Source organism: Oncorhynchus clarkii, chromosome 25 (genome assembly GCF_045791955.1).
Source record: "Oncorhynchus clarkii lewisi isolate Uvic-CL-2024 chromosome 25, UVic_Ocla_1.0, whole genome shotgun sequence".
Classification (NCBI taxonomy): Eukaryota; Metazoa; Chordata; class Actinopteri; order Salmoniformes; family Salmonidae; genus Oncorhynchus; species Oncorhynchus clarkii.
In genome coordinates, this window is record NC_092171.1 from 35,609,237 (window position 1) to 35,635,428 (window position 26,192).

At 42.2% G+C, this 26,192-nt stretch overlaps 1 protein-coding gene across 2 annotated transcripts; it reads left to right on the forward strand.

Moving 5' to 3' along the window:
* The first annotated feature begins 74 nt into the window (after positions 1-74).
* LOC139383267 (putative Polycomb group protein ASXL2) lies at positions 75-26,120 on the forward strand. 2 transcript variants are annotated; one of them, XM_071127714.1, is made up of 12 exons: positions 75-308; positions 3,005-3,087; positions 4,058-4,166; positions 7,841-8,072; positions 12,829-12,947; positions 16,896-17,001; positions 17,514-17,573; positions 17,837-18,000; positions 19,322-19,418; positions 19,675-19,780; positions 19,970-20,999; positions 21,137-26,120. In XM_071127714.1, the coding sequence occupies exons 1-12, from the start codon at positions 252-254 to the stop codon at positions 23,318-23,320; spliced, it is 4,347 nt and encodes a 1,448-aa protein (XP_070983815.1). In that variant the 5' UTR covers positions 75-251; the 3' UTR covers positions 23,321-26,120. The 2 variants fall into 2 exon arrangements, with proteins under 2 accessions (XP_070983815.1, XP_070983816.1); XM_071127715.1 differs by having other exon boundaries at positions 138-308; positions 17,954-18,000.
* Positions 26,121-26,192: the final 72 nt, after the last annotated feature.

The following is a 26,192-nucleotide window of genomic DNA, read 5'->3' on the forward strand; positions in this document are numbered from 1 at the left end:
AACGGTATTATTTTTTATATAACAAAGATCATCTTTAAGATGTAAAACAAATGTGTATTCTATCAAAACTCCAGTGTTTAGTGACAGCTCCATTTGTACAGTAAGATGACATCTCTCTCGGGGTCACATGACACTCTCCTTACAGTAAAATACCAATATGGCAGAAGCGGTGGGTCTTGCGCGGTAACTAAAGCAACATAACACAGGAGCACACTGTCAAATTCAACACTAATCAGTACAAGACCGCAGCGATGAGGGAGAGACAGAAGAAAAAGAAGGGGAGGACATGGGCAGAAGCTGCTAAAACGGTATTTACTCTCGCTCTATTCAACGTTTGTTGTGCTTGTTTTCCCTTCGCTCCCACTAGTACAACTGTGTTTATGAGTTCATGACCCACTGGTGCAGACGAAATGTTGCTTATGCAATGCAAGGCCTTCTTGTCGTCTAGATAAGCACTGGAAGTCCATCAAGATTTGCTTGATAGTCTTGTGGCTTCATTTACAGCAAATAGCTATATCAATGTGTCCATGTAGCTTACAATTGTAGATAGGAAATTGCGAAGAGACATAATTCTTGTTTCGACCGCATACCTATAACGTCTGTCTTGCGCTGTAAAGTAAACACCAAAGTGTTGCGCTAGCGTAGAGCTAGCCAGTTAGCAAGCTATGTTAGCTCTAATTACTAAATTGTTAGAATTAATAAAATATATTGAAACATGCCCGTTGTCAAGTGTCCAAGTTAGATCTCCAGTTTAGCTCTAATCGCCCTATGTTGGTGGACACAAGCTCTAATGTTGAATAATGACCGATGAAAGACAGCTAGCATGGTAGCCAGCATTGCTAAGCTACAGTAGTTGGGTAGCTAGTAACTTAACTATAGCTAGCTAGCTAACGTTAGTACATCAGTAGAGTTTATAAACAATTTATAAAGGTGTTTTAGCTACCTGGTCACTGTATTGGCCATTCAGTAATAGTAAAATGCTTAGCTATAGCTACATGTATTAGCAAATCATTGCTGTTACATTGTAAGCAAAACACACTGACACACACTATATATACAAAAGTATGTGGACACCCCTGCATTCGGTTATTTCAACCCCACCCGTTGCTGACAGGTGTATAAAATCGAGCACAACGCCATGCAATCTCCATAGACAAACATTGGCAGTAGAATGTCCTTACTGAAGAGCTTAGTGACTTTCAACGTGGTATCATAGGATGCCACCTTTTCAACAAGTCAGTTTGTCAAATTTCTCCCCTGCTAGAGCTGCCCCGGTCAACTGTAAGTGCTGTTATTGTGAAGTGGAAACGTCTAGGAGCAACAACGGCTCAGCCGCGAAGTGGTAGGCCACACAAGCTCACAGAACGGGACCGCCGAGTGCTGAAGCACATAGCGCGTAAAAATAATCTGGCCTCGGTTGCAACACTCACGAACGAGTTCCAAACTGCCTCTGGAAGCATTGTCAGAACAAGAACTGTTCATCGGGAGCCTAAGATCACCATTCGCAATGCCAGGCATCAGCTGGAGTGGTGTAAAGCTTGTCGCCATTGGACTCTGGAGCAGTGGAAATGCGTTTTCTGGAGTGATGAATCAGGCTTCACCATCTGGGTTTGGTGGATGCCAGTAGAACGCTACCTGCCCCAATGCATAGTGCCAACTGTAAAGTTTGGTGGATGAGGATTAAAGGCCTGGGGCTGTTTTTCATGGATCATGAATTATCATGTATTATTTCCAGTGAAGGGAAATCTTATCGCTGCAGCATACAATGACATTCTAGACGATTCTGTACTTCCAACTTTGTGGCAACCGTTTGGGGAAGGCCCTTTTCAGCTGTGCACAAAGCAAAGTCCATACAGAAATGGTTTGTCCAGATCAGTGGGGAAGACCTTTACTGGCCTGCACAGAGCCCTGACCTCAACCACATCGAACACCTTTGGGATGAATTGGAACGCCGACTGTGATCCATATTTTAAAGTACTTTATTGGTTGTCCTTGCTGTTGGTCCTTTTGCTGGTAGGAATGTGAGACAATATCAACAAGAAAGTATGATTACATTAACTTTATGTAATTATACTTTCCTGTGGATTCCTTTTCTCACATTCCAACCCCCCCCAAAAGAACCAACCGCACCGACAACCGGTAAAGTGCTTTTAAAATATAATTTTATTTAACATGTTGGCATGTAGATGTCATGAAAGGACACTTTCCTGATTCAAACACTTATTTCTGCTGACATACAATTCAATGCAATTCAACGTCTGGTTTCCAGGCTACTTGCTAGGTAGCTGACATGACTACTATTCATATGAAAATCTTTGTGACATCTCATGGCTATGATGGTGGTGGGTGGTGTGATGGTCGTGCTTAGTCTTTCTCTTCTTACACAAATACACACACAAAGGAAGTGAATCATGTTTTGATGAGGTCACTTAGCTCTGTCTTATTCCCAGCAAGACATCTATTCTTTTGACACTGGGCAAAGGCATGCAGTACATAGCTACATCATTGGGCGGGAGTTGTCGACAGGCTCAGTCCCAGAGGTTGACTTTCTTGTCTAAATCAACCACACCACTAATGACTTAAAAACTCAGGGGTCGTATCCGAAGGAGTGCTTATCTAGGATCAGGCCCTCCCTCTCTGCCTAATATTATTCCTTGTGATCTAAAAGGCTAAACTGATTCTAAATCAGTACTTGTATTCATAGTCAGAGCTATAACATGACAGCAGCGAAACTATAGAACAGCTCAGTAGAAGCTTGCTCATTTGGGCATGCTGTAGCGTTTTTCATTTGACCTCATACGTCAGAGCAATTTTATACTCCTAGGTACAACTATAGAATCGTGGGTTGATGATAATGTGTAGTAACACCGTAAGCAATGTGAATACTAGGACAGGTGGAAGTATGTTGTTGTCTATAGGCTAGATGTTGTTTACATTCCTCAAGTGGTTTTACGCATGTATTACACTGCAATCCATTGACAGATTTTGTGCTGTATTTTTTCAGGTATTGGAAAAGTACCCGAACACACCCATGAGCCACAAAGAGATCCTACAGGTGATCCAGAGGGAGAGACTGAAAGAGATCAGGTAAATGAACCGGTTCTCATGTTTTCTGTGTGTTCTCAAAGGGAAAGGTACCTTAGACTACTTCTTAGACGCCTTCTTTAGCTTCCTTTAGTCCCCATCTCTGTTTGGACTTCAGTTTTGATACACAGGATCGGGGCCCCGTATTCATAAAGTGTATTGAGTACGAGTGCTGATCTAGGATCAGTTTTGTTCTTTTAGATCACAATGAGTAAGATTACATGTACAGGGTGGGACCTGATCCTAGATAAGCATTCCTACTCTGAGACGTTTTATGAATAATTTCCTATTGTATGATTGATTGCTCATGTTCTTTCTCTTTTTATGTTTATTTTCTTGTTGGTAATTATTACATTCACATAATTCTAATTATTTAATTTCTTTTTTTGCTGAATTTTTTAAATTCTTGTCATCCAGAAGGTAAGAGAAAGCTAGTTGTGCCCAACCCCCGTCCCTTGACAAACTCACTAAAATGTTGTTTTATTTTTCCTATTGCATGTTATTTGCAACTTGTAACAACAACTTGTAACAACAAGTTTCAGCATGGCATTACGAACATGTTATTGCATGTTATTTACAACTTGTAACAACAAGTTTCAGCATGGCATTACGAACATGTTATTGGATGTTAGGTATTGTTATTTCAGCCAACACAGCCTAATAATTTCATCAGTTGCTGTTATACTCAGAATACAGTACATTGGTGCTTGATTCACACTATAGGGCCAAACTGAGCCAGGCCAAGCCGAGCTGTACTGGGTTGACCTGCTTGGCCTGGCTATGGTTCCACCATAGTTGCTGAAACTATGCTGGAAAGGGCAATGTGAAATCAAAAGGTCAGAGCGAGCACAGTACAGTTCAAGTCATCTCTTTATTGTGAATCAGGCATTACTGTCTCCTCCCTCCGGTGGCCAGTCAGCTGTCTGCTTCATTGAGTGTAACTGGCTGTGTTCCCTTTTCCCCTGTTACCTAGTGGTACTTCCCCGCTGGCATGTCTTAATGCTATGCTCCACACCAACTCTCGCAGTGAAGAAGGGATCTTTTACAAAGTACCTGGACGAATGGGGGTCTACACACTGAAGGTCAGTTTGTAATTTCTATGAATCAAACGCATGTAACAAATGAATGCTGACAAGTGAGATTGACATAGAGTTTTCAGATATGCCCTAGATGTTTTACTAATAGTCAGTGCTACATTGTACAAAATGATATGTTAAAATCATTTATGATGACACTGCTTCTCTTTGTAAGGACATTTGAAAAGTAGAGCAACATTATGACTCACAAAGCGAGCTTATCAGACAATTAGACATTCACATGAATCATTGTTCATTGCTCTGAATGTTAGGAGGCACTCAAAGAAGTCCGTGTTATGGGAGTGTGTACTATCTTATGGTGGTGTGTACTGTATATACACGTATATATATATATACAGTGGGGCAAAAAAGTATTTAGTCAGCCACCAATTGTGCAAGTTCTCCCACTTAAAAAGATGAGAGAGGCCTGTAATTTTCATCATAGGTGCACTTCAACTATGACAGACAAAATGAGGGGATAAAATCCAGAAAATCACATTGTAGGATTTTTTATGAATTTATTTGCAAATTATGGTGGAAAATAAGTATTTGGTCAATAACAAAAGTTTATCTCAATACTTTGTTATATACCCTTTGTTGGCAATGACAGAGGTCAAACGTTTTCTGTAAGTCTTCACAAGGTTTTCACATACCGTTGCTGGTATTTTGGCCCATTCCCCCATGCAGATCTCCTCTAGAGCAGTGATGTTTTGGGGCTGTTGCTGGGCAACACAGACTTTCAACTCCCTCCAAAGATTTTCTATGGGGTTGAGATCTGGAGACTGGCTAGGCCACTCCAGGACCTTGAAATGCTTCTTACGAAGCCACTACTTCGTTGCCCAGGCGGTGTGTTTGGGATCATTGTCATGCTGAAAGACCCAGCCACGTTTCATCTTCAATGCCCTTGCTGATGGAAGGAGGTTTTAACTCAAAATCTCACAATACATGGCCCCATTCATTCTTTCCTTTACACGGATCAGTCGTCCTGGTCCCTTTGCAGAAAAACAGCCCCAAAGCATGATATTTCCACCCCCATGCTTCACAGTAGGTATGGTGTTCTTTGGATGCAACTCAGCATTCTTTGTCCTCCAAACACGACGAGTTGAGTTTTTACCAAAAAGTTATATTTTGGTTTCATCTGACCATATGACATTCTCCCAATCTTCTTCTGGATCATCCAAATGCTCTCTAGCAAACTTCAGACAGGCCTGGACATGTACTGGCTTAAGCAGGGGGAGACGTCTGGCACTGCAGGATTTGAGTCCCTGGCGGCGTAGTGTGTTACTGATGGTAGGCTTTGTTACTTTGGTCCCAGCTCTCTGCAGGTCATTCACTAGGTCCCCCCGTGTGGTTCTGGGATTTTTGCTCACCGTTCTTGTGATCATTTTGACCCCACGGGGTGAGATCTTGCGTGGAGCCCCAGATCGAGGGAGATTATCAGTGGTCTTGTATGTCTTCCATTTCCTAATAATTGCTCCCACAGTTGATTTCTTCAAACCAAGCTGCTTACCTATTGCAGATTCAGTCTTCCCAGCCTGGTGCAGGTCTACAATTTTGTTTCTGGTGTCCTTTGACAGCTCTTTGGTCTTGGCCATAGTGGAGTTTGGAGTGTGACTGTTTGAGGTTGTGGACAGGTGTCTTTTATACTGATAACAAGTTCAAACAGGTGCCATTAATACAGGTAACGAGTGGAGGACAGAGGAGCCTCTTAAAGAAGAAGTTACAGGTCTGTGAGAGCCAGAAATCTTGCTTGTTTGTAGGTGACCAAATACTTATTTTCCACCATAATTTGCAAAACAATTTATTAAAAATCCTACAATGTGATTTTCTGAATTTTTTTTCTCATTTTGTCTGTCATAGGTGAAGGGTACCTATGATGAAAATTACAGGCCTCTCTCATCTTTTTAACTGGGAGAACTTGCACAATTGGTGGCTGACTAAATACTTTTTTGCCCCACTGTACAGTTGAAGTCGGAAGTTTACATACACTTAGGTTGGAGTCATTAAAGTGGCATATGTACAGTTGAAGTCGCAAGTTTACATACGCCTTAGCCAAATACATTTAAACTGAATTTTTCACAATTCCTGACATTTAATCCTAGTTAAAATTTTCTGTCTTAAGTCAGTTAAGATCACCACTTTATTTTAAGAATGTGAAATGTCAGAATAATTGTAGAGAGAATTATTTATTTCAGCTTTTATTTCTTTCATCACATTCCCGGTGGGTCAGAAGTTTACATACACTCAATTAGTATTTGGTAGCATTGCCTTTAAATTGTTTAACTTGGGTCAAACGTTTCAGGTAGCCTTCCACAAGCTTCCCACAATATGTTGGGTGAATTTTGGCCAATTCCTCCTGACAGAGCTGGTGTAAGGTTTGTAGGCCTCCTTGCTCACACACACTTTTTCAGTTCTGCCCACAAATTTTCTATAGGATTGAGGTCAGGGCTTTGTGATGGCCACTCCAATACCTTGACTTTGTTGTCCTTTAGCCATTTTGCCACAACTTTGGAAGTATGCTTGGGGTCATTGTCCATTTGGAAGACCCATTTGCGACCAAGCTTTACTTCCTGACTGATGTCTTGAGATGTTGCTTCAATATAGTATCCACATAATTTTCCTGCCTTATGATGCCATCTATTTTGTGAAGTGCACCAGTCCCTCCTGTAGCAAAGTACCCCCACAACATGATGCTGCCACCCTCGTTCTCCATGGTTGGAATGGTGTTCTTCGGCTTGCAAGCATCCCCCTTTTTCCTCCAAACTTAACGATGGTCATGATGGCTAAACAGTTCTATTTTTGTTTCATCAGACCAGAGAACATTTCTCCAAAAAGTATGATCTTTGTCCCTATATGCAGTTGCAAACCTTAGTCTGGCTTTTTTATGGCGGTTTTGGAGCAGTGGCTTCTTCCTTGCTGAGCGGCCTTTCAGGTTATGTCGATATAGGACTCGTTTTACTGTGGATATCGATACTTTTGTACCTGTTTCCTCCAGCATCTTAACAAGGTCCTTTGCTGTTGTTCTGGGATTGATTTGCACTTTTCGCACCAAAGTACATTCATCTCTAGGAGACAGAACGCATCTCCTTCCCGAGCGGTATGACGGTTGCATGGTCCCATGGTGTTTATACTTGCGTACTATTGTTTGTACAGATGAACGTGGTACTTTCAGGCATTTGGAAATTGCTCCCAAGGATGAACCAGACTTGTGGAGGTCTACAAAAAACAAATTCTGAGGTCTTGGCTGATTTATTTTGATTTTCCAATGATGTCAAGCAAAGAGGCACTGAGTTTGAAGGTAGGCCTTGAAATACATCCACGGGTACACCTCCAATTGACTCAAGTGATGTCAATTAGCCTATCAGAAGCTTTTTAAGCCATGACATCATTTTCTGGAATTTTCCAAGCAGTTTAAAGGCACAGTCAACTTAGTGCATGTAAACCTCTGACCCACTGGAATTGTGATACAGTGAATTATAAGTGAAATAATCTGTCTGTAAAGAATTGTTCAGAGAAATTACTTGTGGCAAAATGGCAGATGTCCTAACCGACTTGCTAAAACAATAGTTTGTTAACAAGAAATTTGTGGAGTGGTTTTACGAGTTTTAATGACTCCAACCTATGTGTATGTAAACTTCTGACTTCAACTGTATATGTGTATGTTGTGTGTCTGTGAATAGAAGGACATTGGGGACGTGGTGAAGGAACTGTCTGAGGAGGGGTCGGATGTGAATGAGCTGTCTGAGGGGTCAGAGGAGCTGTCTGAGGAGGGGTCGGAGGTGAAGGAGCTGTCTGAGGAGGGGTCGGAGGAGGGCGGTAGTGATAATCTGTCTGATTCCCAGAGAAGCACCGAGAACAACAACTACAACGCTAACAACCAGGAGGGCAGGAGGGGACGGTGGAGGAGGAGAGGTACGCTACTACGTCACAATATATTTACAACATCACTCTCCTTTTAATGAGGCAATGGGGAGGAGGAGAGTTAGGATATACAGATACCTGACAATACAAAGGAAACACCAACATACAGTTGGGCCAACACGAGCTAGAACAGCTTCAATGCACCTTGGCATAGATTATACTGTACAGGTTCCTGGAATTCCATTGGAGGGATGCGACAATATTCTTCCATGAGAAATTCCATAATTAGGTGTTTTGTTGATGGTGGTGGAAAACGCTGTCTCAGGCACAGCTCCAGAATCTGGTGACTGAGATGGAAATGGCATATTGTTAAAATAGTTTTCATGCTCATCAAACTATTCTGTGACCACTCGTGTCCTATGGAACGGGGCATGGTCATCCTATGGCCTGCCCCAGAGAGGAAGAGGCGAAGCGAGAGGTTTTACTCCACCAAAAATCTGTCCATGAAAAGAAGCCCACGAAATGAAGAGTCTTTGTATGGAGGTCAATGATAGAGAGAAAAAAAATGCTAATTTGCTACGTGACGCTTATTTGGTCAAATAAAAGTTTTGAAATGGTTAGGTTGTTACGAATGCACTGACATAAGTGGACGCACATGGCATTTCAGCAACTTGACAAAAAAAAACGGCTTTATAATCGGAGTTGTTCCTGTTGTCGTAGAGATAGATAGAGGACTCTTCATGGATATAACCCGTTTTAGCATGGGCATTGCCAATGAGGGCTTCCACCATTTTAAAGTAGTCAACTAGGGTGGGGATTCCTATGAGTTGGGAGCAATCAGCCAATGAAGAAGAATAAGTGACAGCATGGTGCTGCCCATGCTGTCACAGATGCATTTTTTCTTTTAAAAATAATTCCATTTCAACCTTTATTTAACCAGGTAGGCCAGTTGAGAACAAGTTCTCAATTACATCTGCGACCTGGCCAAGATAAAGGAAAGCAGTGCTACAAAAACAACACAGAGTTACACATGGGATAAACAAAAGTACTGTCAATAACACAATAGAAAAATGTATATACAGTGTGTGTAAATGGAGTAATGAGGTAAGGCAATAAATAGGCCGTAGTAGCGAAGTAATTACAATTTAGCAAATTAACACTGGAGTGATAGATGTGCAGATGATGATGTGCAAGTAGAAATACTGGTGTGCAAAAGGGCAAAAAAGTAAATAAAAACAATATGTGTCACGACTTCCGCCGAAGTCGGTCCCTCTCCTTGTTCGGGTGGTGTTCGGCGGTCGACGTCACCGACCTTCTAGCCATCATTGATTGATCCATTTTTCATTTTCCATTGGTTTTGTCTTGGACTTCCTACACACCTGGTTCCAATCACATTCATTACATGTTGTGTATTTAACCCTCTGTTTCCCCTCATGTCCTTGTCAGAGATTGTTTGTTGTATGTAGGTGTGTTATTTGTTCTGGTGTGAGACGGGTTTTGCACCCTATTATGTTATTTTTGTATACTTTGGTTTTCTGAGTTTAAAAAAAATGTTTATTAAACAGCTCCATGTTTGCCAAGTTCATTCTCCTGTGCCTGACTTCCCTGCCACCAGCACGCACCGCATTACAATATGGGGATGAGGTAGGTAGTTGGGTGTGCTATTTACAGATGGGCTATGTACAGCTGCAATGATTGGTAAGCTGCTCAGATAGCTGATGCTTAAAGTTAGTGAGGGCGATATGTCTCCAACTTCAGTGATTTTTGCAATTCGTTCCAGTCATTGGCAGCAGAGAACTGGAAGGAAAGGCGGCCAAAGTGGGTGTTGTTATGGTGACCAGTGAGCAGAGATTAGGCAGAGCTTTACCTAGCAAAGACTTATAGATGACCTGGAGCCAGTGGATCTGGCGACGAGAGCATACAGGTCGCAGTGGTGGGTAGTATTTGGGGCTTTGGTGACAAAACGGATGGCACTGTGATAGACTGCATCCAGTTTGCTGAGTAGTGTTGGAGGCTATTTTGTAGATGACATCGCGGAAGTCGAGGATCGGTAGGATAGTCAGTTTTACGAGGGTATGTTTGGCAGTGTGTGTGAAGGAGGCTTTGTTGCAAAATAGGAAGCTGATTCTAGATTTAATTTTGGATTGGAGATGCTTAGTATGAGTCTGGAAGGAGAGTTTACAGTCCAGCCAGACACCTATATATTTGTAGTTGTCCACATATTCTAAGTCAGAACCGTCCAGAGTAGTGATGCTAGTCGGGTGGGCGGGTGCGGGCAGCGATCAGTTGAAGAGCATGCATTTAGTTTTTACTAACGTTTAAGAGCAGTTGAAGGCCTCGGAAGGAGTGTTGTATGGCATTGAAGCTCGTTTGGAGGTTTGTTAACACAGTGTCCAAAGAAGGGCCAGATGTATACAGAATGGTGTCGTCTGCGTAGAGGTGGATCAAGGAATCACCCGCAGCAAGAGAGACATCATTGATATATACAGAAAAAAGAGTCAGCCTGAGAATTTAACCCTCTGGTACCTCCATAGAGACTGCCAGAGGTCCGGACAACAGGCCCTCCGATTTGACACACTGAACTCTATCTGAGGTGAACCAGGCGAGACAGTCATTTGAGAAACCAAGGCTGTTGAGTCTGCCGATAAGATTACGGTGATTGACAGAGTCGAAAGTCTTGGCTAGGTCGATGAAGACGGCTGCACAGTACAGTCTTTTATCGATGGTGGTTATGATATCGTTTAGTACCTTGAGCGTGGCTGAGGTGCACCCGTGACCAGCTCGGAAACCGGATTGTACAGCGGAGAAGGTACAGTGAGGTTCAAAATGGTCGGTGATCTGTTTATTAACTTGGCTTTCGAAGACTTTAGAAAGGCAGGGTAGGATGTTACAGTTTGGGTCTAGAGTGTCTCCCCCTTTTTGGAGAGGGGGATGACCTCGGCAGCTTTCCAGTCTTTAGGAATCTTAGACGATACGAAAGAGAGGTTGAACAGACTAGTAATAGGGGTTGCAACAATGGCGGCGGATAATTTTTAGAAAGAGAGGGTCCAGATTGTCTAGCCCAGCTGATTTGTACAGGTCCAGGTTTTGCAGCTCTTTCAGAACATCTGCTATCTGGATTTGGGTGAAGGAGAAGCTGGGGAGGCTTGGGTAAGTAGCTGTGCGGGGTGTGGAGCTGATGGCTGGGGTTGGGGTTGCCAGGAGGAAAGCATGGCCAGCTGTAGAGAAATGCTTTTTGAAATTCTCGATTATCGTGGATTTATCGGTGGTGACAGTTTTTCCTCGGTGCAGTGGGCAGCTGGGAGGAGGTGTTCTTATTCTCCATGGACTTTACAGTGTCCCAGAACTTTTTGAAGTTAGCTACAGGATGCAAATTTCTTTTTGAAAAAGCTAGCCTTTGCTTTCCTAACTGACTGTGTGTATTGGTTCCGTACTTCCCTGAAAAGTTGCATATCGCAGGGACTATTTGATACTAGTGCAGTACGCCATAGGATGCTTTTGTCTGGTCGAGGGCAGTCAGGTCTGGAGTGAACCAAGGGCTATATCTGTTCTTAGATCTACATTTTTTGAAAGGGGCATGCTAATTTAAGATGGGGGGGGGGAAATTACTTTTAAAGAACAACCAGGCATCCTCAACTGTTATAGCTATAATGGCACAGATATAAAGATGATTCCTCTGTCTATCTCTATGGCCTGGTGTGTACACATGTATGTGCCCTCTCATTGGCTAGAGTGGTCCCACCTGATCTCGCCTCTTTCATCTTTGAGGACATGTATTTACATTATTAGAGTGGTCACTATAATATCTTGTCAATATAATAGACAAACTTGGCCTGCCCATTATTTTTATACATGACCCTAAGCATGATGGGATGTTAAACTTAATTAACTCAGGAACCACACCTGTGTGGAAAGCATCTTCTTTCAATATACTTTGTATCTGTCGTTTTCTCAAGTGTTTCCATTATTTTGGCAGTTGCCTGTATGTCAGCTTCACCTTTTTCCATGATGACTAGGCTATATAATTGCACTACTTGTGCCAGGCCAACCCAAATATGAAGTTATTGTGGTGTTTCTATTTTCCCTATTGAGTTTGCAGCTTTACATCTTGTGATAAATACTGTACATACATCAGACTGTTTCCCATCTTAGTAACACTTTAGAAGGAGTTGTAAGTTTCGGCCATTTCTGTCATTATTTCTTTCCTGTTATAACAGGAAATAGTTTTTTTTTAAATTACGTTTGAGCCACACTTCCTCATGTACACATATGAATGAGTTAAGGAAGTAATAGCTTATCTTCTGAACACAAGGACATCTTGTTTTCTGTTTTTGTTTTCTATTGTTATTGTTTTTAATACCATTGCAAAAAAAAATCAATCAGAGCAAATGCTATCAAAAGAACCACAGAGACACAAGTCAAAGGGTTACAGCTACGGTGAGTGAGAAATGAACATGCAAGCCTTGTAAAAAAAAACAGGAAATAGCTGTTGTTTTAAGTAATATTGCTACTAGCAGGTGGGTTTTTGGTGGTTGAAAAGGCAATTCTTCATTTAAAAAGGCAAACTGTTGTGTATGTTTTCATCAATCTTTTGATGAATTCATTAACTAGATGCAACATATTTGATAGTGTATGATTTCAAAAAAACATCTACTTTGGTGTATCCATCTTAAAGATGAACTGAAACACTAAAATAACATCAATTTCATGTTGATGTTATCAGCTTTTTGGATGTGAACATTTCTAAGCCTAATAATGTGTTGTTGACTGTCTATCTAAGTTGTGCTATGTTGTGTTTCCTTCCCAGGGCCTTCCAAGCTGCCGCCCGATCCGTTGTCTCCTCAGCCACGCTGTTCATCTCCCTCTGTCCCCAGCAGCAAGCTCATCTCTCCTTCACAGAAACACTGCAAGAAGGCCCTCAAACAGGTACAGTAGGCTAGTGTGCTGATGCTCCATCGTCTTCGGTCTCAATTTCACTGATTAATAGAGATGTAAAAGAGATATTTTCTCAAAAAGACTAACCTAATAAAGGTTAAACAAGGTACTGCTGCTGACCTGTTGCCTCCTGAGTGCCTATCAGTGTCTCAGTGATGCTCCCTGTGCTAATATAGCTCTAATTTCTGAAATGTGGCTAATAAAATACCAGTTTTGTCAAATAAATGCAGACATGACGTTCACGGTGCTTGTTAAATTTAACCGCTTCTTTGTTACAAAAACATATTGTGTAAGTTATTTGAAAAACTCAATGGGGTGTGGGTGAGAGGGGAAAATAAACACCTTTTGCTGAGTTGTATTAATTTCCTCACAAACCTTCCCATTGGTCTTCCTTAGCTTGCATCTGAAATGGCAACCTATTCCCTATATAGTGCACAACTTTTTACCCGAGCCCTGCTGGCCCTGGTTAAAAGTAGCGCACTATATTGGGTGCAATTTTGGTCGCACCATTAGCCTTTTGTGCTCTGCATAATTAGATTTCAGTTGATTGCAGATCGTAATGAGTTCCATCTGCAATGCTGTGGAATTTTCAGCTGTGTGTGTAAGAACAGTTTTATGGGTTTATTAGGCAAAAAGAAACCCTAGTCAGATGAAGATTTGGCTCCAAGGTGAGGCACACAGAGTAGACATTGGGTTTATTTTCCATCTGTAACTGTTATATACTGGGACGGCAGGTATACTAGTCGTTAGAGCGCTGGTTGCAAGATCAAATCCCTGAGCTGACAAAGTAAAAATCTGTCGATCTGCCCCTGAACGAGGCAGTTAACCCACTGTTCCTAGGCCGTCATTGAAAATAAGAATTTGTTAACCTTTTCGGGCTAGGGGGCAGTATTTTCACGTCCGGATGAAAACCATGCCCAAAGTAAACTGCCTGCTACTCAGGCCCAGAAGCTAGGATATGCATATTATTAGTAGATCTGGATAGAAAACTCTGAAGTTTCGAAAACTGTTTGAATGATGTCTGTGAGTAAAACAGAACTTATTTGGCAGGCGAAAACCCGAGGACAAACCATCCAGGAATTATTATTTTTAGGTCACTCTCTTTTCAATGGGGTTTCATTGGGAATCTAGAATTCTAAGGCAGTTGCTTGCAGTTCCTATCGCTTCCACTGGATGTCAACAGTCTTTAGAAATTGGTTGATGTTTTTCCTTTGTGTAATGAAGAAGTAGCCCTGTTCAGGACGAGGGTCGAGTGAAGTGTACTGTTTGATAGAGGCGCGTGACCTGAAAAGCACGCTCCACTTTGTTTTCCTCCGGTATTGAATGCAGTTTATCCCGTCTTTGTTTGAAATGTTTGGACAAAGATTACAGATACTGTGGCGCGAGTTGGAACCTGTGTTTTTCTGGATCAAACTAGCCAAATAAATTGATATTTTGGATATATAACGACGGAATTAATCGAACAAAAGGACCATTTGTGATATTTATGGGACATATTGGAGTGCCAATAGAAGAAGCTCGTCAAAGGTAAGGCATGAATTATATCTTTATTTCTGAGTTTCGTGTCATGCCTGGCGGGTTGAATTGTGATTGTCTGTCTTTGTTTGATGGGGTGCTGTCCTCAGATAATAGCATGGTTTGCTTTCGCCGTAAAGCCTTTTTGAAATCTGACACAGCGGCTGGATTAACAAGAAGTTTATCTTTAATCCTATGTATAACACTTGTATCTTTCATCAATGTTTATGATGATTATTTCTGTAATTTGATTTGGCTCTGCAATTTCACCAGATGTTATTTGAGAATGCATTACTGAACATAACACGCCAATTTAAACTGAGGTTTTTGGACATAAAGAGGGACTTTATTGAACAAAACAAACATTTATTGTGTAACATGGAGTCCTGGGAGTGCCACCAGATGAAGATCATCAAAGGTTAGTGATTAATTTAATCGCCTTTTCTGACTTTTGTGAGGCCTCTCCTTGGCTGGAAAATATCTGTATGGTTTTTGTGGCTAGGCGCTGTCCTAACATAATCGCATGGTGTGCTTTTGTCGTAAAGCCTTTTTGAAATCTGACACGATGGCTAGATTAACAAGAAGTTAAGCTTTAATTTGGTGTATTGCACTTGTGAATGTATGAAAGTTAAATATTTCTAATATTTTTTTTTGAATTTCGCGCTCTGCCATTTCACCGGATGTTGTCGAAACGTTCCGCTTGCGGAACCCCTAGCCGTAAAAGTTTTTAACTGAATTGCCTAGTTAAATAAAGGTTAAATAAATAAAATAATAAATACTGTAAAAATAGAAAGAATGAAGAATAGTGAATGATTTGGTCTCGTGAAAATGTAGGCTAATGCAACTTATTTCATTGTGTAATTTTTAAAAATCATTTACCTGATAGACAGTACGACTAATTTGCGATAGTGATGATTCTAAACTCATCAAAAGAAGAAACGTCCCTCTTTCAGGACCTTGTCTTTCAAAGATAATTCATAAAAATCCAAATAACTTCACAGATCTTCATTGTAAAGGGTTTAAACACTGTTTCCCATGCTTTTTCGATGAACCATAAACAATTAATGAACATGCACCTGTGGAACGGTCATTTTGACACTAACAGCTTACAGACGGTAGGCAATTAAGGTCACAGTTATGAAAACGTAGGACACTAAAGAGGCCTTTCTACTGACTCTGAAAAACACCAAAAGAAAGATGCCCAGGGTCCCTGCTCATCTGCATGAAGGTGCCTTAGGCATGCTGCAAGGAGGCATGAGGACTGCTGATGTGGCCAGGGAAATAAATTGCAATTCTGTACTGTGAGACGCCTAAGAGTGCTACAGGGAGACAGGACAGACAGCTGATCGTTCTCGCAGTGGCAGACCACATGTAACAACACCTGCACAGGATCGGTACATCCGAACATCACACCTGCGGGACAGGTACAGGATGGCAACAACAATTGCCCGAGTTACACCAGGAATGCACAATCCCTCCATCAGTGCTCAGACTGTCCGCAATAGGCTGAGAGAGGCTAGACTGAGGGCTTGTAGGCCTGTTGTAAGGCAGGTCCTCACCAGACATCACCGGCAACAACGTCGCCTATGGGCACAAACCCACCGTCGCTGGACCAGAGAGGACTGGCAAAAAGTGCTATTCACTGACGAATCGCGGCTTTGTCTCACCAAGGGTGATGGTCGGATTCGTGTTTATCGTCGAAGGATGGAGCGTTACACCGAGGCCTGTACTCTGGAGCGGGATCGATTTGGAGGTGGATGGTCTGTGGCGTCATGGTCTGGGGTGGTGTGTCACAGCATCATCGGACTGAGCTTGTTGTCATTGCAGGCAATCTCAACGCTGTGCGTTACAGGGAAGACATCCTTCTCCCTCATGTGGTACCCTTCCTGCAAGCTCATCCTGACATGACCCTCCAGCATGACAATGCCACCAGACATACTGCTCGTTGTTAAGTTTGCTGAAAATAAACGCAGTTGACAGTGAGAGGAAGTTTATTTTTTTGTTGAGTTTAGAATACATCACATGATATACACTACACATTTGGTTCAAAATGTTAATTATAAACTGGGTGGTTCGAGCCCTGAATGCTGATTGGCTGACAACCGTGGTATATCAGACCGTATACCACGAGTATGACAAAACATGTATTTGTACCGCTCTACTTATGTTAGTAACCCATTTATAATAGTAATAAGGCACCTTGGGGGTTTGTGGTATATGGCCAATATACCACAGCTAAGGACTGTATCCGTGTTGCGTCTTGTCTAAGAACAGTCCTTAGCTGTGGTATATTGGCCATAAACCACACCCACTTGGGCCTTAATGCTTAATTATGCCACGTAGAGTCTAAGACAGGAGCTGACATTCATCTTGGCACTGGTAAATAATCTATAATTTTCCTTCTTCCTCTTCTCTGTCCCCCAGGCCCTGAAGCAGCAGCAGCAGAGGAACCAGCGGAGACAAGGGGGCATGCCCACAACCTCCAGCCCTAGACTACTGCTTAAGACGGACACCATTGCCACTAAGTCCGGTAGGTGACAGACTTCCACATATCCAGTACACTACGTTGTTGATATACATCCTTAGTAGAAGCCTACAGGAAACACAAACAATCACTGTCGATGGTGATCAGTGGTCATCTCAAGTCTAACACTAGTCTCTTTTTTATTTTTATTTTTGTTATTTCACCTTTATTTAACCAGGTAGGCTAGTTGAGAACAAGTTCTCATTTGCAACTGCGACCTGGCCAAGATAAAGCATAGCAGTGTGAACAGACAACACAGAGTTACACATGGAGTAAACAATTAACAAGTCAATAACACAGTAGAAAAAAAAGAGAGTCTATATACATTGTGTGCAAAAGGCATGAGGAGGTAGGCGAATAATTACAATTTTCTCTCTTATACAAAGCAGTGTGGTTATGGCTTTCTTATCCAAGTTCTAAAAAGGGGGGGCAAACATATTAAATGCAGTGTATCCACTTGTGTGGCTAAATTGTGTTTAAATCGAATCGTGTTCCTCTCTCTCTGTCTGACCAAGCAGACTCCTGTCCTGCTGCTGGTACCAGGAAGATGTCCCAGAGGTCCAGTCGACTCAGTGCACGTCAGTAGTAGACTCATCCAGCTCGTCTTTGTCATTTACATATAGCAGGCCAGTATACATGCCAGTCTGTTGGACTGGTCCCAGATCTATTTGTGCTGTCTTGCCAACTCCTATGGTTAATGACACGTCAAACATAGCAACAACCATAGGAGTTGTCTACAGCACAAACAGATCTGGGACCAGGCTCAGTATAGTACCAAGTCTCTGTATCCTCTCTTGTTGTTTTGTATGATTTTACTCTTCTCTTGTGTTGTTGTCTCCAGGGCAACTGAAGCGTACCAAGTGTGCAGAGATAGACGTTGAGACACCAGACTCTATCCTGGTTAACACCAATCTGCGTGCCCTGATCAACAAACACACCTTCTCTGTTCTGCCCACAGAGTGCCAAGAGAGGCTACTGACGCTACTGCCTGAAGTCGACCAACAGGTGGGGCCATACTAGATATCATCAGGTCTCTAGCGACAGAGAGGTTTAAAACCAAGAGACTCAACATGCGATTAATTCCTGTAATCGTCCATCTGTATAATTCCTGTTTTCATTATTCGGATTCCGTTGCAAAATGTTTAGTCTGTTGCGAAACATTTTGCAATGGAAACCTTTTACTCCAAATGGAAAATGTTTTGCTAAGAAACCTAAAGTTTATGGTGGACACTTTCAGGTAGGTTCCTCCCCGTTTCCTTCCTTTTGCTCTGTTTGGTTCCTGGGGTAAACGGTAAATGATTTCTGTTGCAAAGCGTTTTGCAACAGACAAAACATTTTGCAACAGAATCCGACTAATGAATACACCCCAGGTATTTGCAGGACATAATCGCATGGTGAGTCTCTCTTTATGTACTGATGATGGTGATTATAGTGATGATATTATAGTGATAATGATGATAGTGATTATATTATAGTGATAATGATGATGATGATAGTGATGATGGTGATTATAGTGATGATGATTATAGTGATGATATTATAGTGATAATGATGATTGTAGTGATAATGATGGTGATGATGATGATTAGTGATAATGATGTTGATAGTGATGATGATGATTAGTGATGATGATGATAGTGATGATGATGATTATAGTGATAATGATGTTGATTAGTGATAATGATGATAGTGATGATGATGATTGTAGTGATAATGATGGTGATGATGATGATTAGTGATAATGATGATAGTGATGATGATGATAGTGATGATGATGATTATAGTGATAATGATGTTGATTAGTGATAATGATGATAGTGATGATGATGATTGTAGTGATAATGATTAGTGATAATGATGATGATAGTGATGATGATGATTAGTGATGATGATGATAGTGACGATGATGATTATAGTGATAATGATGTTGATTAGTGATAATGATGATTGTGATGATGATGATAGTGATGATGATGATTGTAGTGATAATGATTAGTGATAATGATGATGATAGTGATGATGATGATTATAGTGATAATGATGTTGATTAGTGATAATGATGATTGTGATGATGATGATAGTGATGATGATGATTGTAGTGATAATGATTAGTGATAATGATGATGATAGTGATGATGATGATTAGTGATGATGATGATAGTGATGATGATGATTATAGTGATAATGATGTTGATTAGTGATAATGATGATTGTGATGATGATAGTGATGATGATGATAGTGATAATGAGGATTATAATAATGATGATGATGATGCAGTTTGTCATGATGATGATGTACATAATGCGTCTCTGTCTGTATCTCTAGGCCTGTATGGATGGTCTGTTGAAGGTAACCAGTTCTGCCTTAAACAATGAGTTTTTCACATCAGCAGCTCAGTCCTGGAAGGAACGACTGGCGGAAGGTCAGTGCTTCTAACCTAATCCGAGATCTGTTTGTGCGTTCTTGCTTGATGGTCTTTGGCTTGATAATGACCATTGGCAAGAGCGCACAAACAGATCTTGGACCAGGTGATTGTATTTCTGCTTCAAAATAGAACATGGATAAAATGTGTTAATACTCAACTTTTAAAGTTTTCATAAAAATGGCTATTTTTCATATTTCTAGTAACTTTAAAAAAAATGTCTCGTAAACCTTTTTATATTTTCCAAACCACCCAGGTGAGTTCACTCCTGAGTTGCAGCTGAGAATGCGTCAGGAAATTGAGAAGGGGAAGAAGGTGGAGCATTGGAAGGAGAGCTTCTTTGAGAACTACTATGGTGAAAAGTAAGTCATTTTTTTCAGGGCTGGAATCTTTAAAATATAAAGCAATTATTGTTATATCAAGCTTTCTTTCTCAGAGACCAAACTTGCTACTTGTAATTTATATACTTTAAACATTCTTGAGTTATCCTTTCTTTATGAAGTTGGCTGATCTCTCGCTCTCTATGTCTCCCTCCCTCTCTTTCTATCCAGCTCTGGACTCAGCTTAGAGGAATCCAAAGAGCTGCTTGAGTCTGGTCTCAGTTTGGAGCTCTCAGCCACCAAAGCCCAGTCGTCTCCTCCATCACAACCACGTCCTGCTGGCCAAGTACTGCAAGACGCCAAGATCCCATCGAACAGCTGCCAGACTCGCTCTTCAGAGAGGAGGCTCCGATCATCATCACTGCCCATAAACCCGACATGTAAACCCATCGAACCTACCAAGTCAAGGCCAGAGCCTGTTCAAGAGGAAACAGTAGCAGTCCCACCCTTTGTACTACCGGTGCTGCCAGCAAAGATCGTTCAGAAGACACTGGAGGTTGAGTACCCCAGACACAGGACTCGTAGTAGAGGTTTATCCCTACCAATAGTGGCAGTGGAGGCAGCTCTTGTGCGGAGACATGATGTGGTGGATTCAACCTCAACGGTTACTCCACTTGGAGAGAAGCAGAAAGAGGAAGATGAGGAGCAGGATTTGAAAGAAGCCCAGCCAGACACCCCCCAGTACCCTGAGATCCCCCCGTCCCCTGAGATCCCCCCGTACCCTGATATCCCCCCGTACCCTGAGATCCACCCGTCCCCTGAGATCCCCCCGTCCCCTGAGATCCCCCCGTCCCCTGAGATCCCCCCGTCCCCTGAGATCCCACCATCCCCTGCCCAGGAGAGTCCTCCAGAGGTCTGCCCCCAGATTAAGCTCAGTTCATCACTGCCCATCGACCTTCCAGAGCCTCTGGGCGTGGACAAGCATAGTGGGGAGAGGAGGGAAGATGTTGACGTTACACCAGAGAGAGGAGCATCAGCCCCTGTGTCAGTCACCTCTGTATCCGCCCCTGTATCCACCCCTGGAACCACACCTGTACCCACCACCCCATCCCCGGAGCCGTTGAAAAGGAAGTCCTCGTCCAGTGAACAGGAAGTAGAGCTGACTCCAGAGAAGAGGGCCCGCATCACTCCACCATCAGTATCTGTGGTAACCTCTCCAGCAGCCACAGTAACAACAGCACAGAGAGTGCCTCCGCTTCAGGTAACAATTTAATATTGTATATTGGAATGTATTTGTGGTGAATAAAAGCGTCAGGTAAATTTAGACCAAATGTGTCTACTAACACCAGGAAGGCCCACACATTTTTTTTTAAATGTCTTGTTCACTTTGTTTTTCAGATTACTGTGTCGCAAATCCTATCAGTCCCAGCCATTGCGTCTCCAACCCAGGTGTCCCCTAGGACGCCTCTCCCTGTCTCCCTCAGTCCCAGTCCTAGCCCTGGTCCTAGCCCTGGACGCATTGGTGCTCGCACTCTGGCTGACATCAAGGCTAAAGCCCAGCTAGCCCGGACCCAACGTGCAGCAGCAGCTGCAGCGAGCTCCTTCTCTAAAGGTGCAGTACCAGGCCCAGGACCAGGAGGAGGCAGTGGAGAGCAAGGAAACCATAGAGCTTCAGCCCAGACCCTCCACTCCAGACCCTCCTCCTCCACCCAAAGCTCCACCCAATCTCAGTCAACCACCAAGCTGCCAGCAAGCAGCACCATTGGTCAATCTACCTGTCAATCACCCGATGCAGTCACCACACCAGCCCACTCCAGTTCTGTCCAATCAGGCTCCTCTGTGCCCTTTGACCTTAGCCTGTCTCAAAGATGCTCCAACACCAGCAGAGCGTCTCTCACTGATGGCCGACAGAGAGGCTACTCTGCTGGTAACATGAGCCCAGGTTTTCTGATGAGGCCTCAACATGGGAACACTCAACTTATATCACACCCATCAGGTCCCCAGTCAACCTCTAGCCTCACTTCATCTGTGTGTGATGTGAAGAGCCAGTATGTATCTGGAAGCTCCATGGCAGCCAGGGCTAGCCACTTCATCCCAGCCAACAACCCCCTGGTCACGTCTCTCCTCCAGGGGAAAGAGGTCCCTCTGGAACAGATCCTCCCCAAGCCACTGGACAAGGCAGAGGTCCAGCTGACCCAGGCCAAACCCTCCCATGATGACAAATGGAAGATCAAGTCCCACAGCACAGCCGGGACAGCCAGTGGTGAAAGCCAGAGTCAGTACCTGCACTCTGGTGGTGTGGAGGACAACAGTAGATCCAAACAGCAAGGATCTATAGGCCCCTCCCCCTCCACCATACCTGGAACAAGAGCAGGTAAGTTGGCAGAGCTCCAGCACCATCAAAGAGAAACACCTAACAAAGACATCCAGGAGCAGATCCTCAGGGCTCTGATGCAGAGGGCCACCCAGCAGCACCAGAACCAGCTGTATGGGGTCTCAAGCGAGGCTCAGCGTGCCCAGTTTGGAGCCTGCAATCTAGGGCACCAGGAGGAGTGTGGGGACCATCCCCGGTTCTCCGCGGGGTTCCCTGGAAGGAAGAGGATGTCCAGGCCTGCCTTGTCAGGGCACTATCTCCTCAATGTTTCCACGTACGGGCGAGGCTCAGAGAGCAGTAAACGCTCCCACCCATTGGCTACCGCCAACACCTCACTGACCCCTCTGGCCAATCTGAAGAGAGAACACACAGAGGGAGAGGAGCTGGCTAACGATGGGGAGGAGTCCGTGGAGAATAAGCCTCATTCTCATTCTAACTCAGCCGGAGGAGTCAAGATGGAACAGCAGGGCTTCTCAATCACAAAAATGGGTGAAGCTCTGGGCTTTCAGCGCTGTTCCAGGATAAAGTCTGAGTCTCCATCAGTGGAGGGCTGTCTACCGGAACGGAAGGACAACAGTTTAGCCAGTACAGAGAGAGACAGTGGCACTTCTGAAAGAGCCAAAGAAACCAACCTTTTCACCCAATCACAGCACAGGAGGCACCTGGAACTTTGCAATAGTAAACAGGGTGGTCATTCTGAGCCATATCGGGTATCTGTATCTCCCCACATGGGGACCGTGGACCCCAGTCACACCAGTACTTACCAGCATCCGTCTGCCTTTCAAACCCAGAGACCTCCAATCAATAATCAGGAATCCATGGTGGGGTCCTGCTACAGTGGCACCATCAGCATGTCTGTACCTCACACTCTGAGTCTGAACCACAGTGCTGCTGTTTCAGGTAGCGCTTCCAGCACCTCCCTCTCTGTGTCAGGTAGTGGTGGGGACAGCGGCAGTGGCACCGGCAGTGTCATGTCTTTCTCAGTGACCGTCACTACCATACCTGCCGGTCACCCTTTGGACCACATAAACCAGGGGGAGGGGTCTCCAGAGCAGGGGTGTATGGAGGGATCTGGTATAGAGGACGTTCAGTCGAAATGCTACTGCCGACTCAAAGCTATGATCATGTGTAAAGGGTGTGGGGCCTTCTGCCATGACGATTGCATTGGCCCTTCGAAACTCTGTGTCTCATGTCTAGTGGTACGATAAAACGAATGTTAGAAATGTAGAAATGATTTGTTTCAAATCTTTATTGTTGCACCAAGGAACAAGTCAGCATCAAGTAATCTACCATTGTCAAGAAGTAGTTACCAGCAGGGTTGGGGTCAATTCGATTTCAATTCAGGAAGTTAACTGATTTGATTTCCGATTCTAATTTTCTCACAGAAAAAAGGGGGAATTGCAAAGTCAGTTTATTTCTTGAATTGATTAAATTGAAGTGGAATTGACCCGAACCATGGTTACCAGGGTAAAATGCACAGTGGCCATACTAAACCCAACCCATGGTTTTCAGTGGGGAGGCAAAGCATTTACGCTAGACGATCATAGTCTTGTTTAATCTGTTCCATCTGAAAAAGGCTGGTTTGTTTTGGGCAATGCAAATCAAATCTGCACCTTTCAGACTTGAGACATGTTGAATCTTGGCAATACTTTGCACTTGGACATGTTATTGTTCTATATTTTTGTAAAGATAGTTTAGATTTTTAAAAGGAAAGAAAAAAATGAATGTTACTATTTTTGTAGAACGTAATAACACTGTTGTTATGTTAAAGACTGCCACACCTTGTTGTGGAGTTTACGTTATGATGTTTTAAACGGTGAAGAAGGGAGTTCAATGGGGTTTGCGTGTAGGTGAGAGAGTACAAATATACTGATTTATATCGATTTTAAAGGTTGCAATCAATCATTTACATATTTACAGTACTAGAAACAGTCTTACAGATATATAACAAGATAATAGATATTTGAAATTATTATTTTGATTATAAAAAACATGTCACAATTATTGCACTTAGCTTTTCTAAGTACTAACACTTACTGGGCAAAGGACTTGAATGACAGCTCTACTGTTTGTATACTGTACACTATACATGTAGTGTACACTGTACATGTAGTGCACACTATACAAGTAGTGTACAGCCTTCGTATTCTAACATGGTGTTGAAAAGTTAAAGCACTTCACTGATAAATAGTGCCCTTCGAGGAGCAAGCTGAGTAGCCTGGTTCCAGATCTGTTTGTATTGTTTTATGACAGTGGCCATAGGAGTACTAACAGTACTAACAGATCTGCGGCAAGGCTACGAACTAAAATCTTTCCCATTTCAGTCTAAGGTCATTGGTGAAGTTTTACCGACACCGTGAACCTTCATTAAACCTCGACTGAAAGATATTCTGTCTCATTATGTTTCATACGTGGATGCTTGTTTGTGGATAGCAACGTAACCATTAGCCCTGCTGTACAGTTAAAACACTCAGAGAAAGAAGGGAGTAAAATGTATTATTCTTTTGCTTTGTAAATATTGTCTTTAAGCTATATTTAGAAATGAATTCTCTATCTAAGCTTTATGTACGTTGCTTAAGCATATCCAACATTATATCCAATGTTCTATGTTTTTATTGCAAAACAGTTTATATCTCTAAAAGAAACTACGCAAAAATTTGTATTTAAACGCTAAATGCTGTACTATCAAGAAACCATTCAAAGTATAGGTGATAGAGAGGTACAGTTTACTACATATAAAGCAAAGGCACATAATATTGGTATGCATGGTGATTGCAATTATAAAATCTAAATGTATCAATCATATTTTTGAATGATCTGACTAAAACTAAAGATAGTTGCTGAGTACCGGTATATTTTATAGAAATCATTTCCATGGTAACATGCCAAAGTCACCTCATGAAAACTAAAAGATCAGATCTCGTTTTTTAAAATGTCTGACTAGTTAAAGAAATTAATATATTTTAAGTCATATATTTTAATATAAAAAATCTATTTACAAATCTTTTTTTTTTAAGAACAGGGTATTTTTTTGAACGTTTTTGTTTGAGTGGACAGACCAATTACTTTTGTAACAAAAAAAATCCCCAGGTTTTCTGATTCTGTATGTCCTTTTCCACTGAAGTCCTGCCTGGAATAATTTAACCCTCTGAACTGAATGCTCTTGTAATGACTTTGGTTAATAAAGGTCTTTGTTTTATGTCTTACACATATTTTCTGCATTAACTATGTGCTTTATTTAGGGAAAACTTAATGCCTGTAAATGAACAATACAATTTCATGGCACCGTTTGTAAGTGGTCGGTGGATTGGATCCAGGCCCTGTGTGTGCGTGTGTGTCACATGATTCTCAAAAGGTTTGAAGTCTACGTCCCAAATAGCACCCTATTCCTTTATAATTTTGGGAATAGGGCGCCAATTGGGAAGCAACCAAATGATTCATAAATGGAGGGTTCATATTTTGTAAGGATATAAAAGAGACCTTATATTTATGATTTCCCCTCTATCGTTGCAAACTTTTTAATTAAGTTTAGTATTGAGTAAAAATGGTTTTAAAAACAACAAAAGTTCTGTTGACTGACTTGTGATGGTGACTGGATTGCAAAGAGAAAGTTGTTTTTACCTACAGTACATTTTGTAAACAGGCAGCTAACGTCTTTATTGATGAATAATTGGTTTAGTAGCCTACTCAACTTTGTCCTTTTTCTCAAACCTTGATTGACTTTTTTTTTAAAGCAATTGATAGCCTAAATTCAGAGGGATATATTGATTAGATTAATTTTGAAACCTAAGGACAACGAATAAAGGTTGAGGATAGATTTGGAGGAAAAGTGTTTTCTAAGTGTCATCGGGCAATCAATAATGGTTTGAAAATATCTGTCTGTTTGTCTTGTGAAGGGTGCAGTCCCCTCAGTCTGTGTCATTTTTGCTGTTTTTAGATTTTAAACTCTCCATTTTAAAATGCAGGTGAATGTAATATAGTAATCAGCACTTGTCAACAAAGAATAAATAACAATGAGAAAACATTTTGTGTGTGACATTTGTATGTCAATCAAATTCAATCAAACATATTTTATAAAGC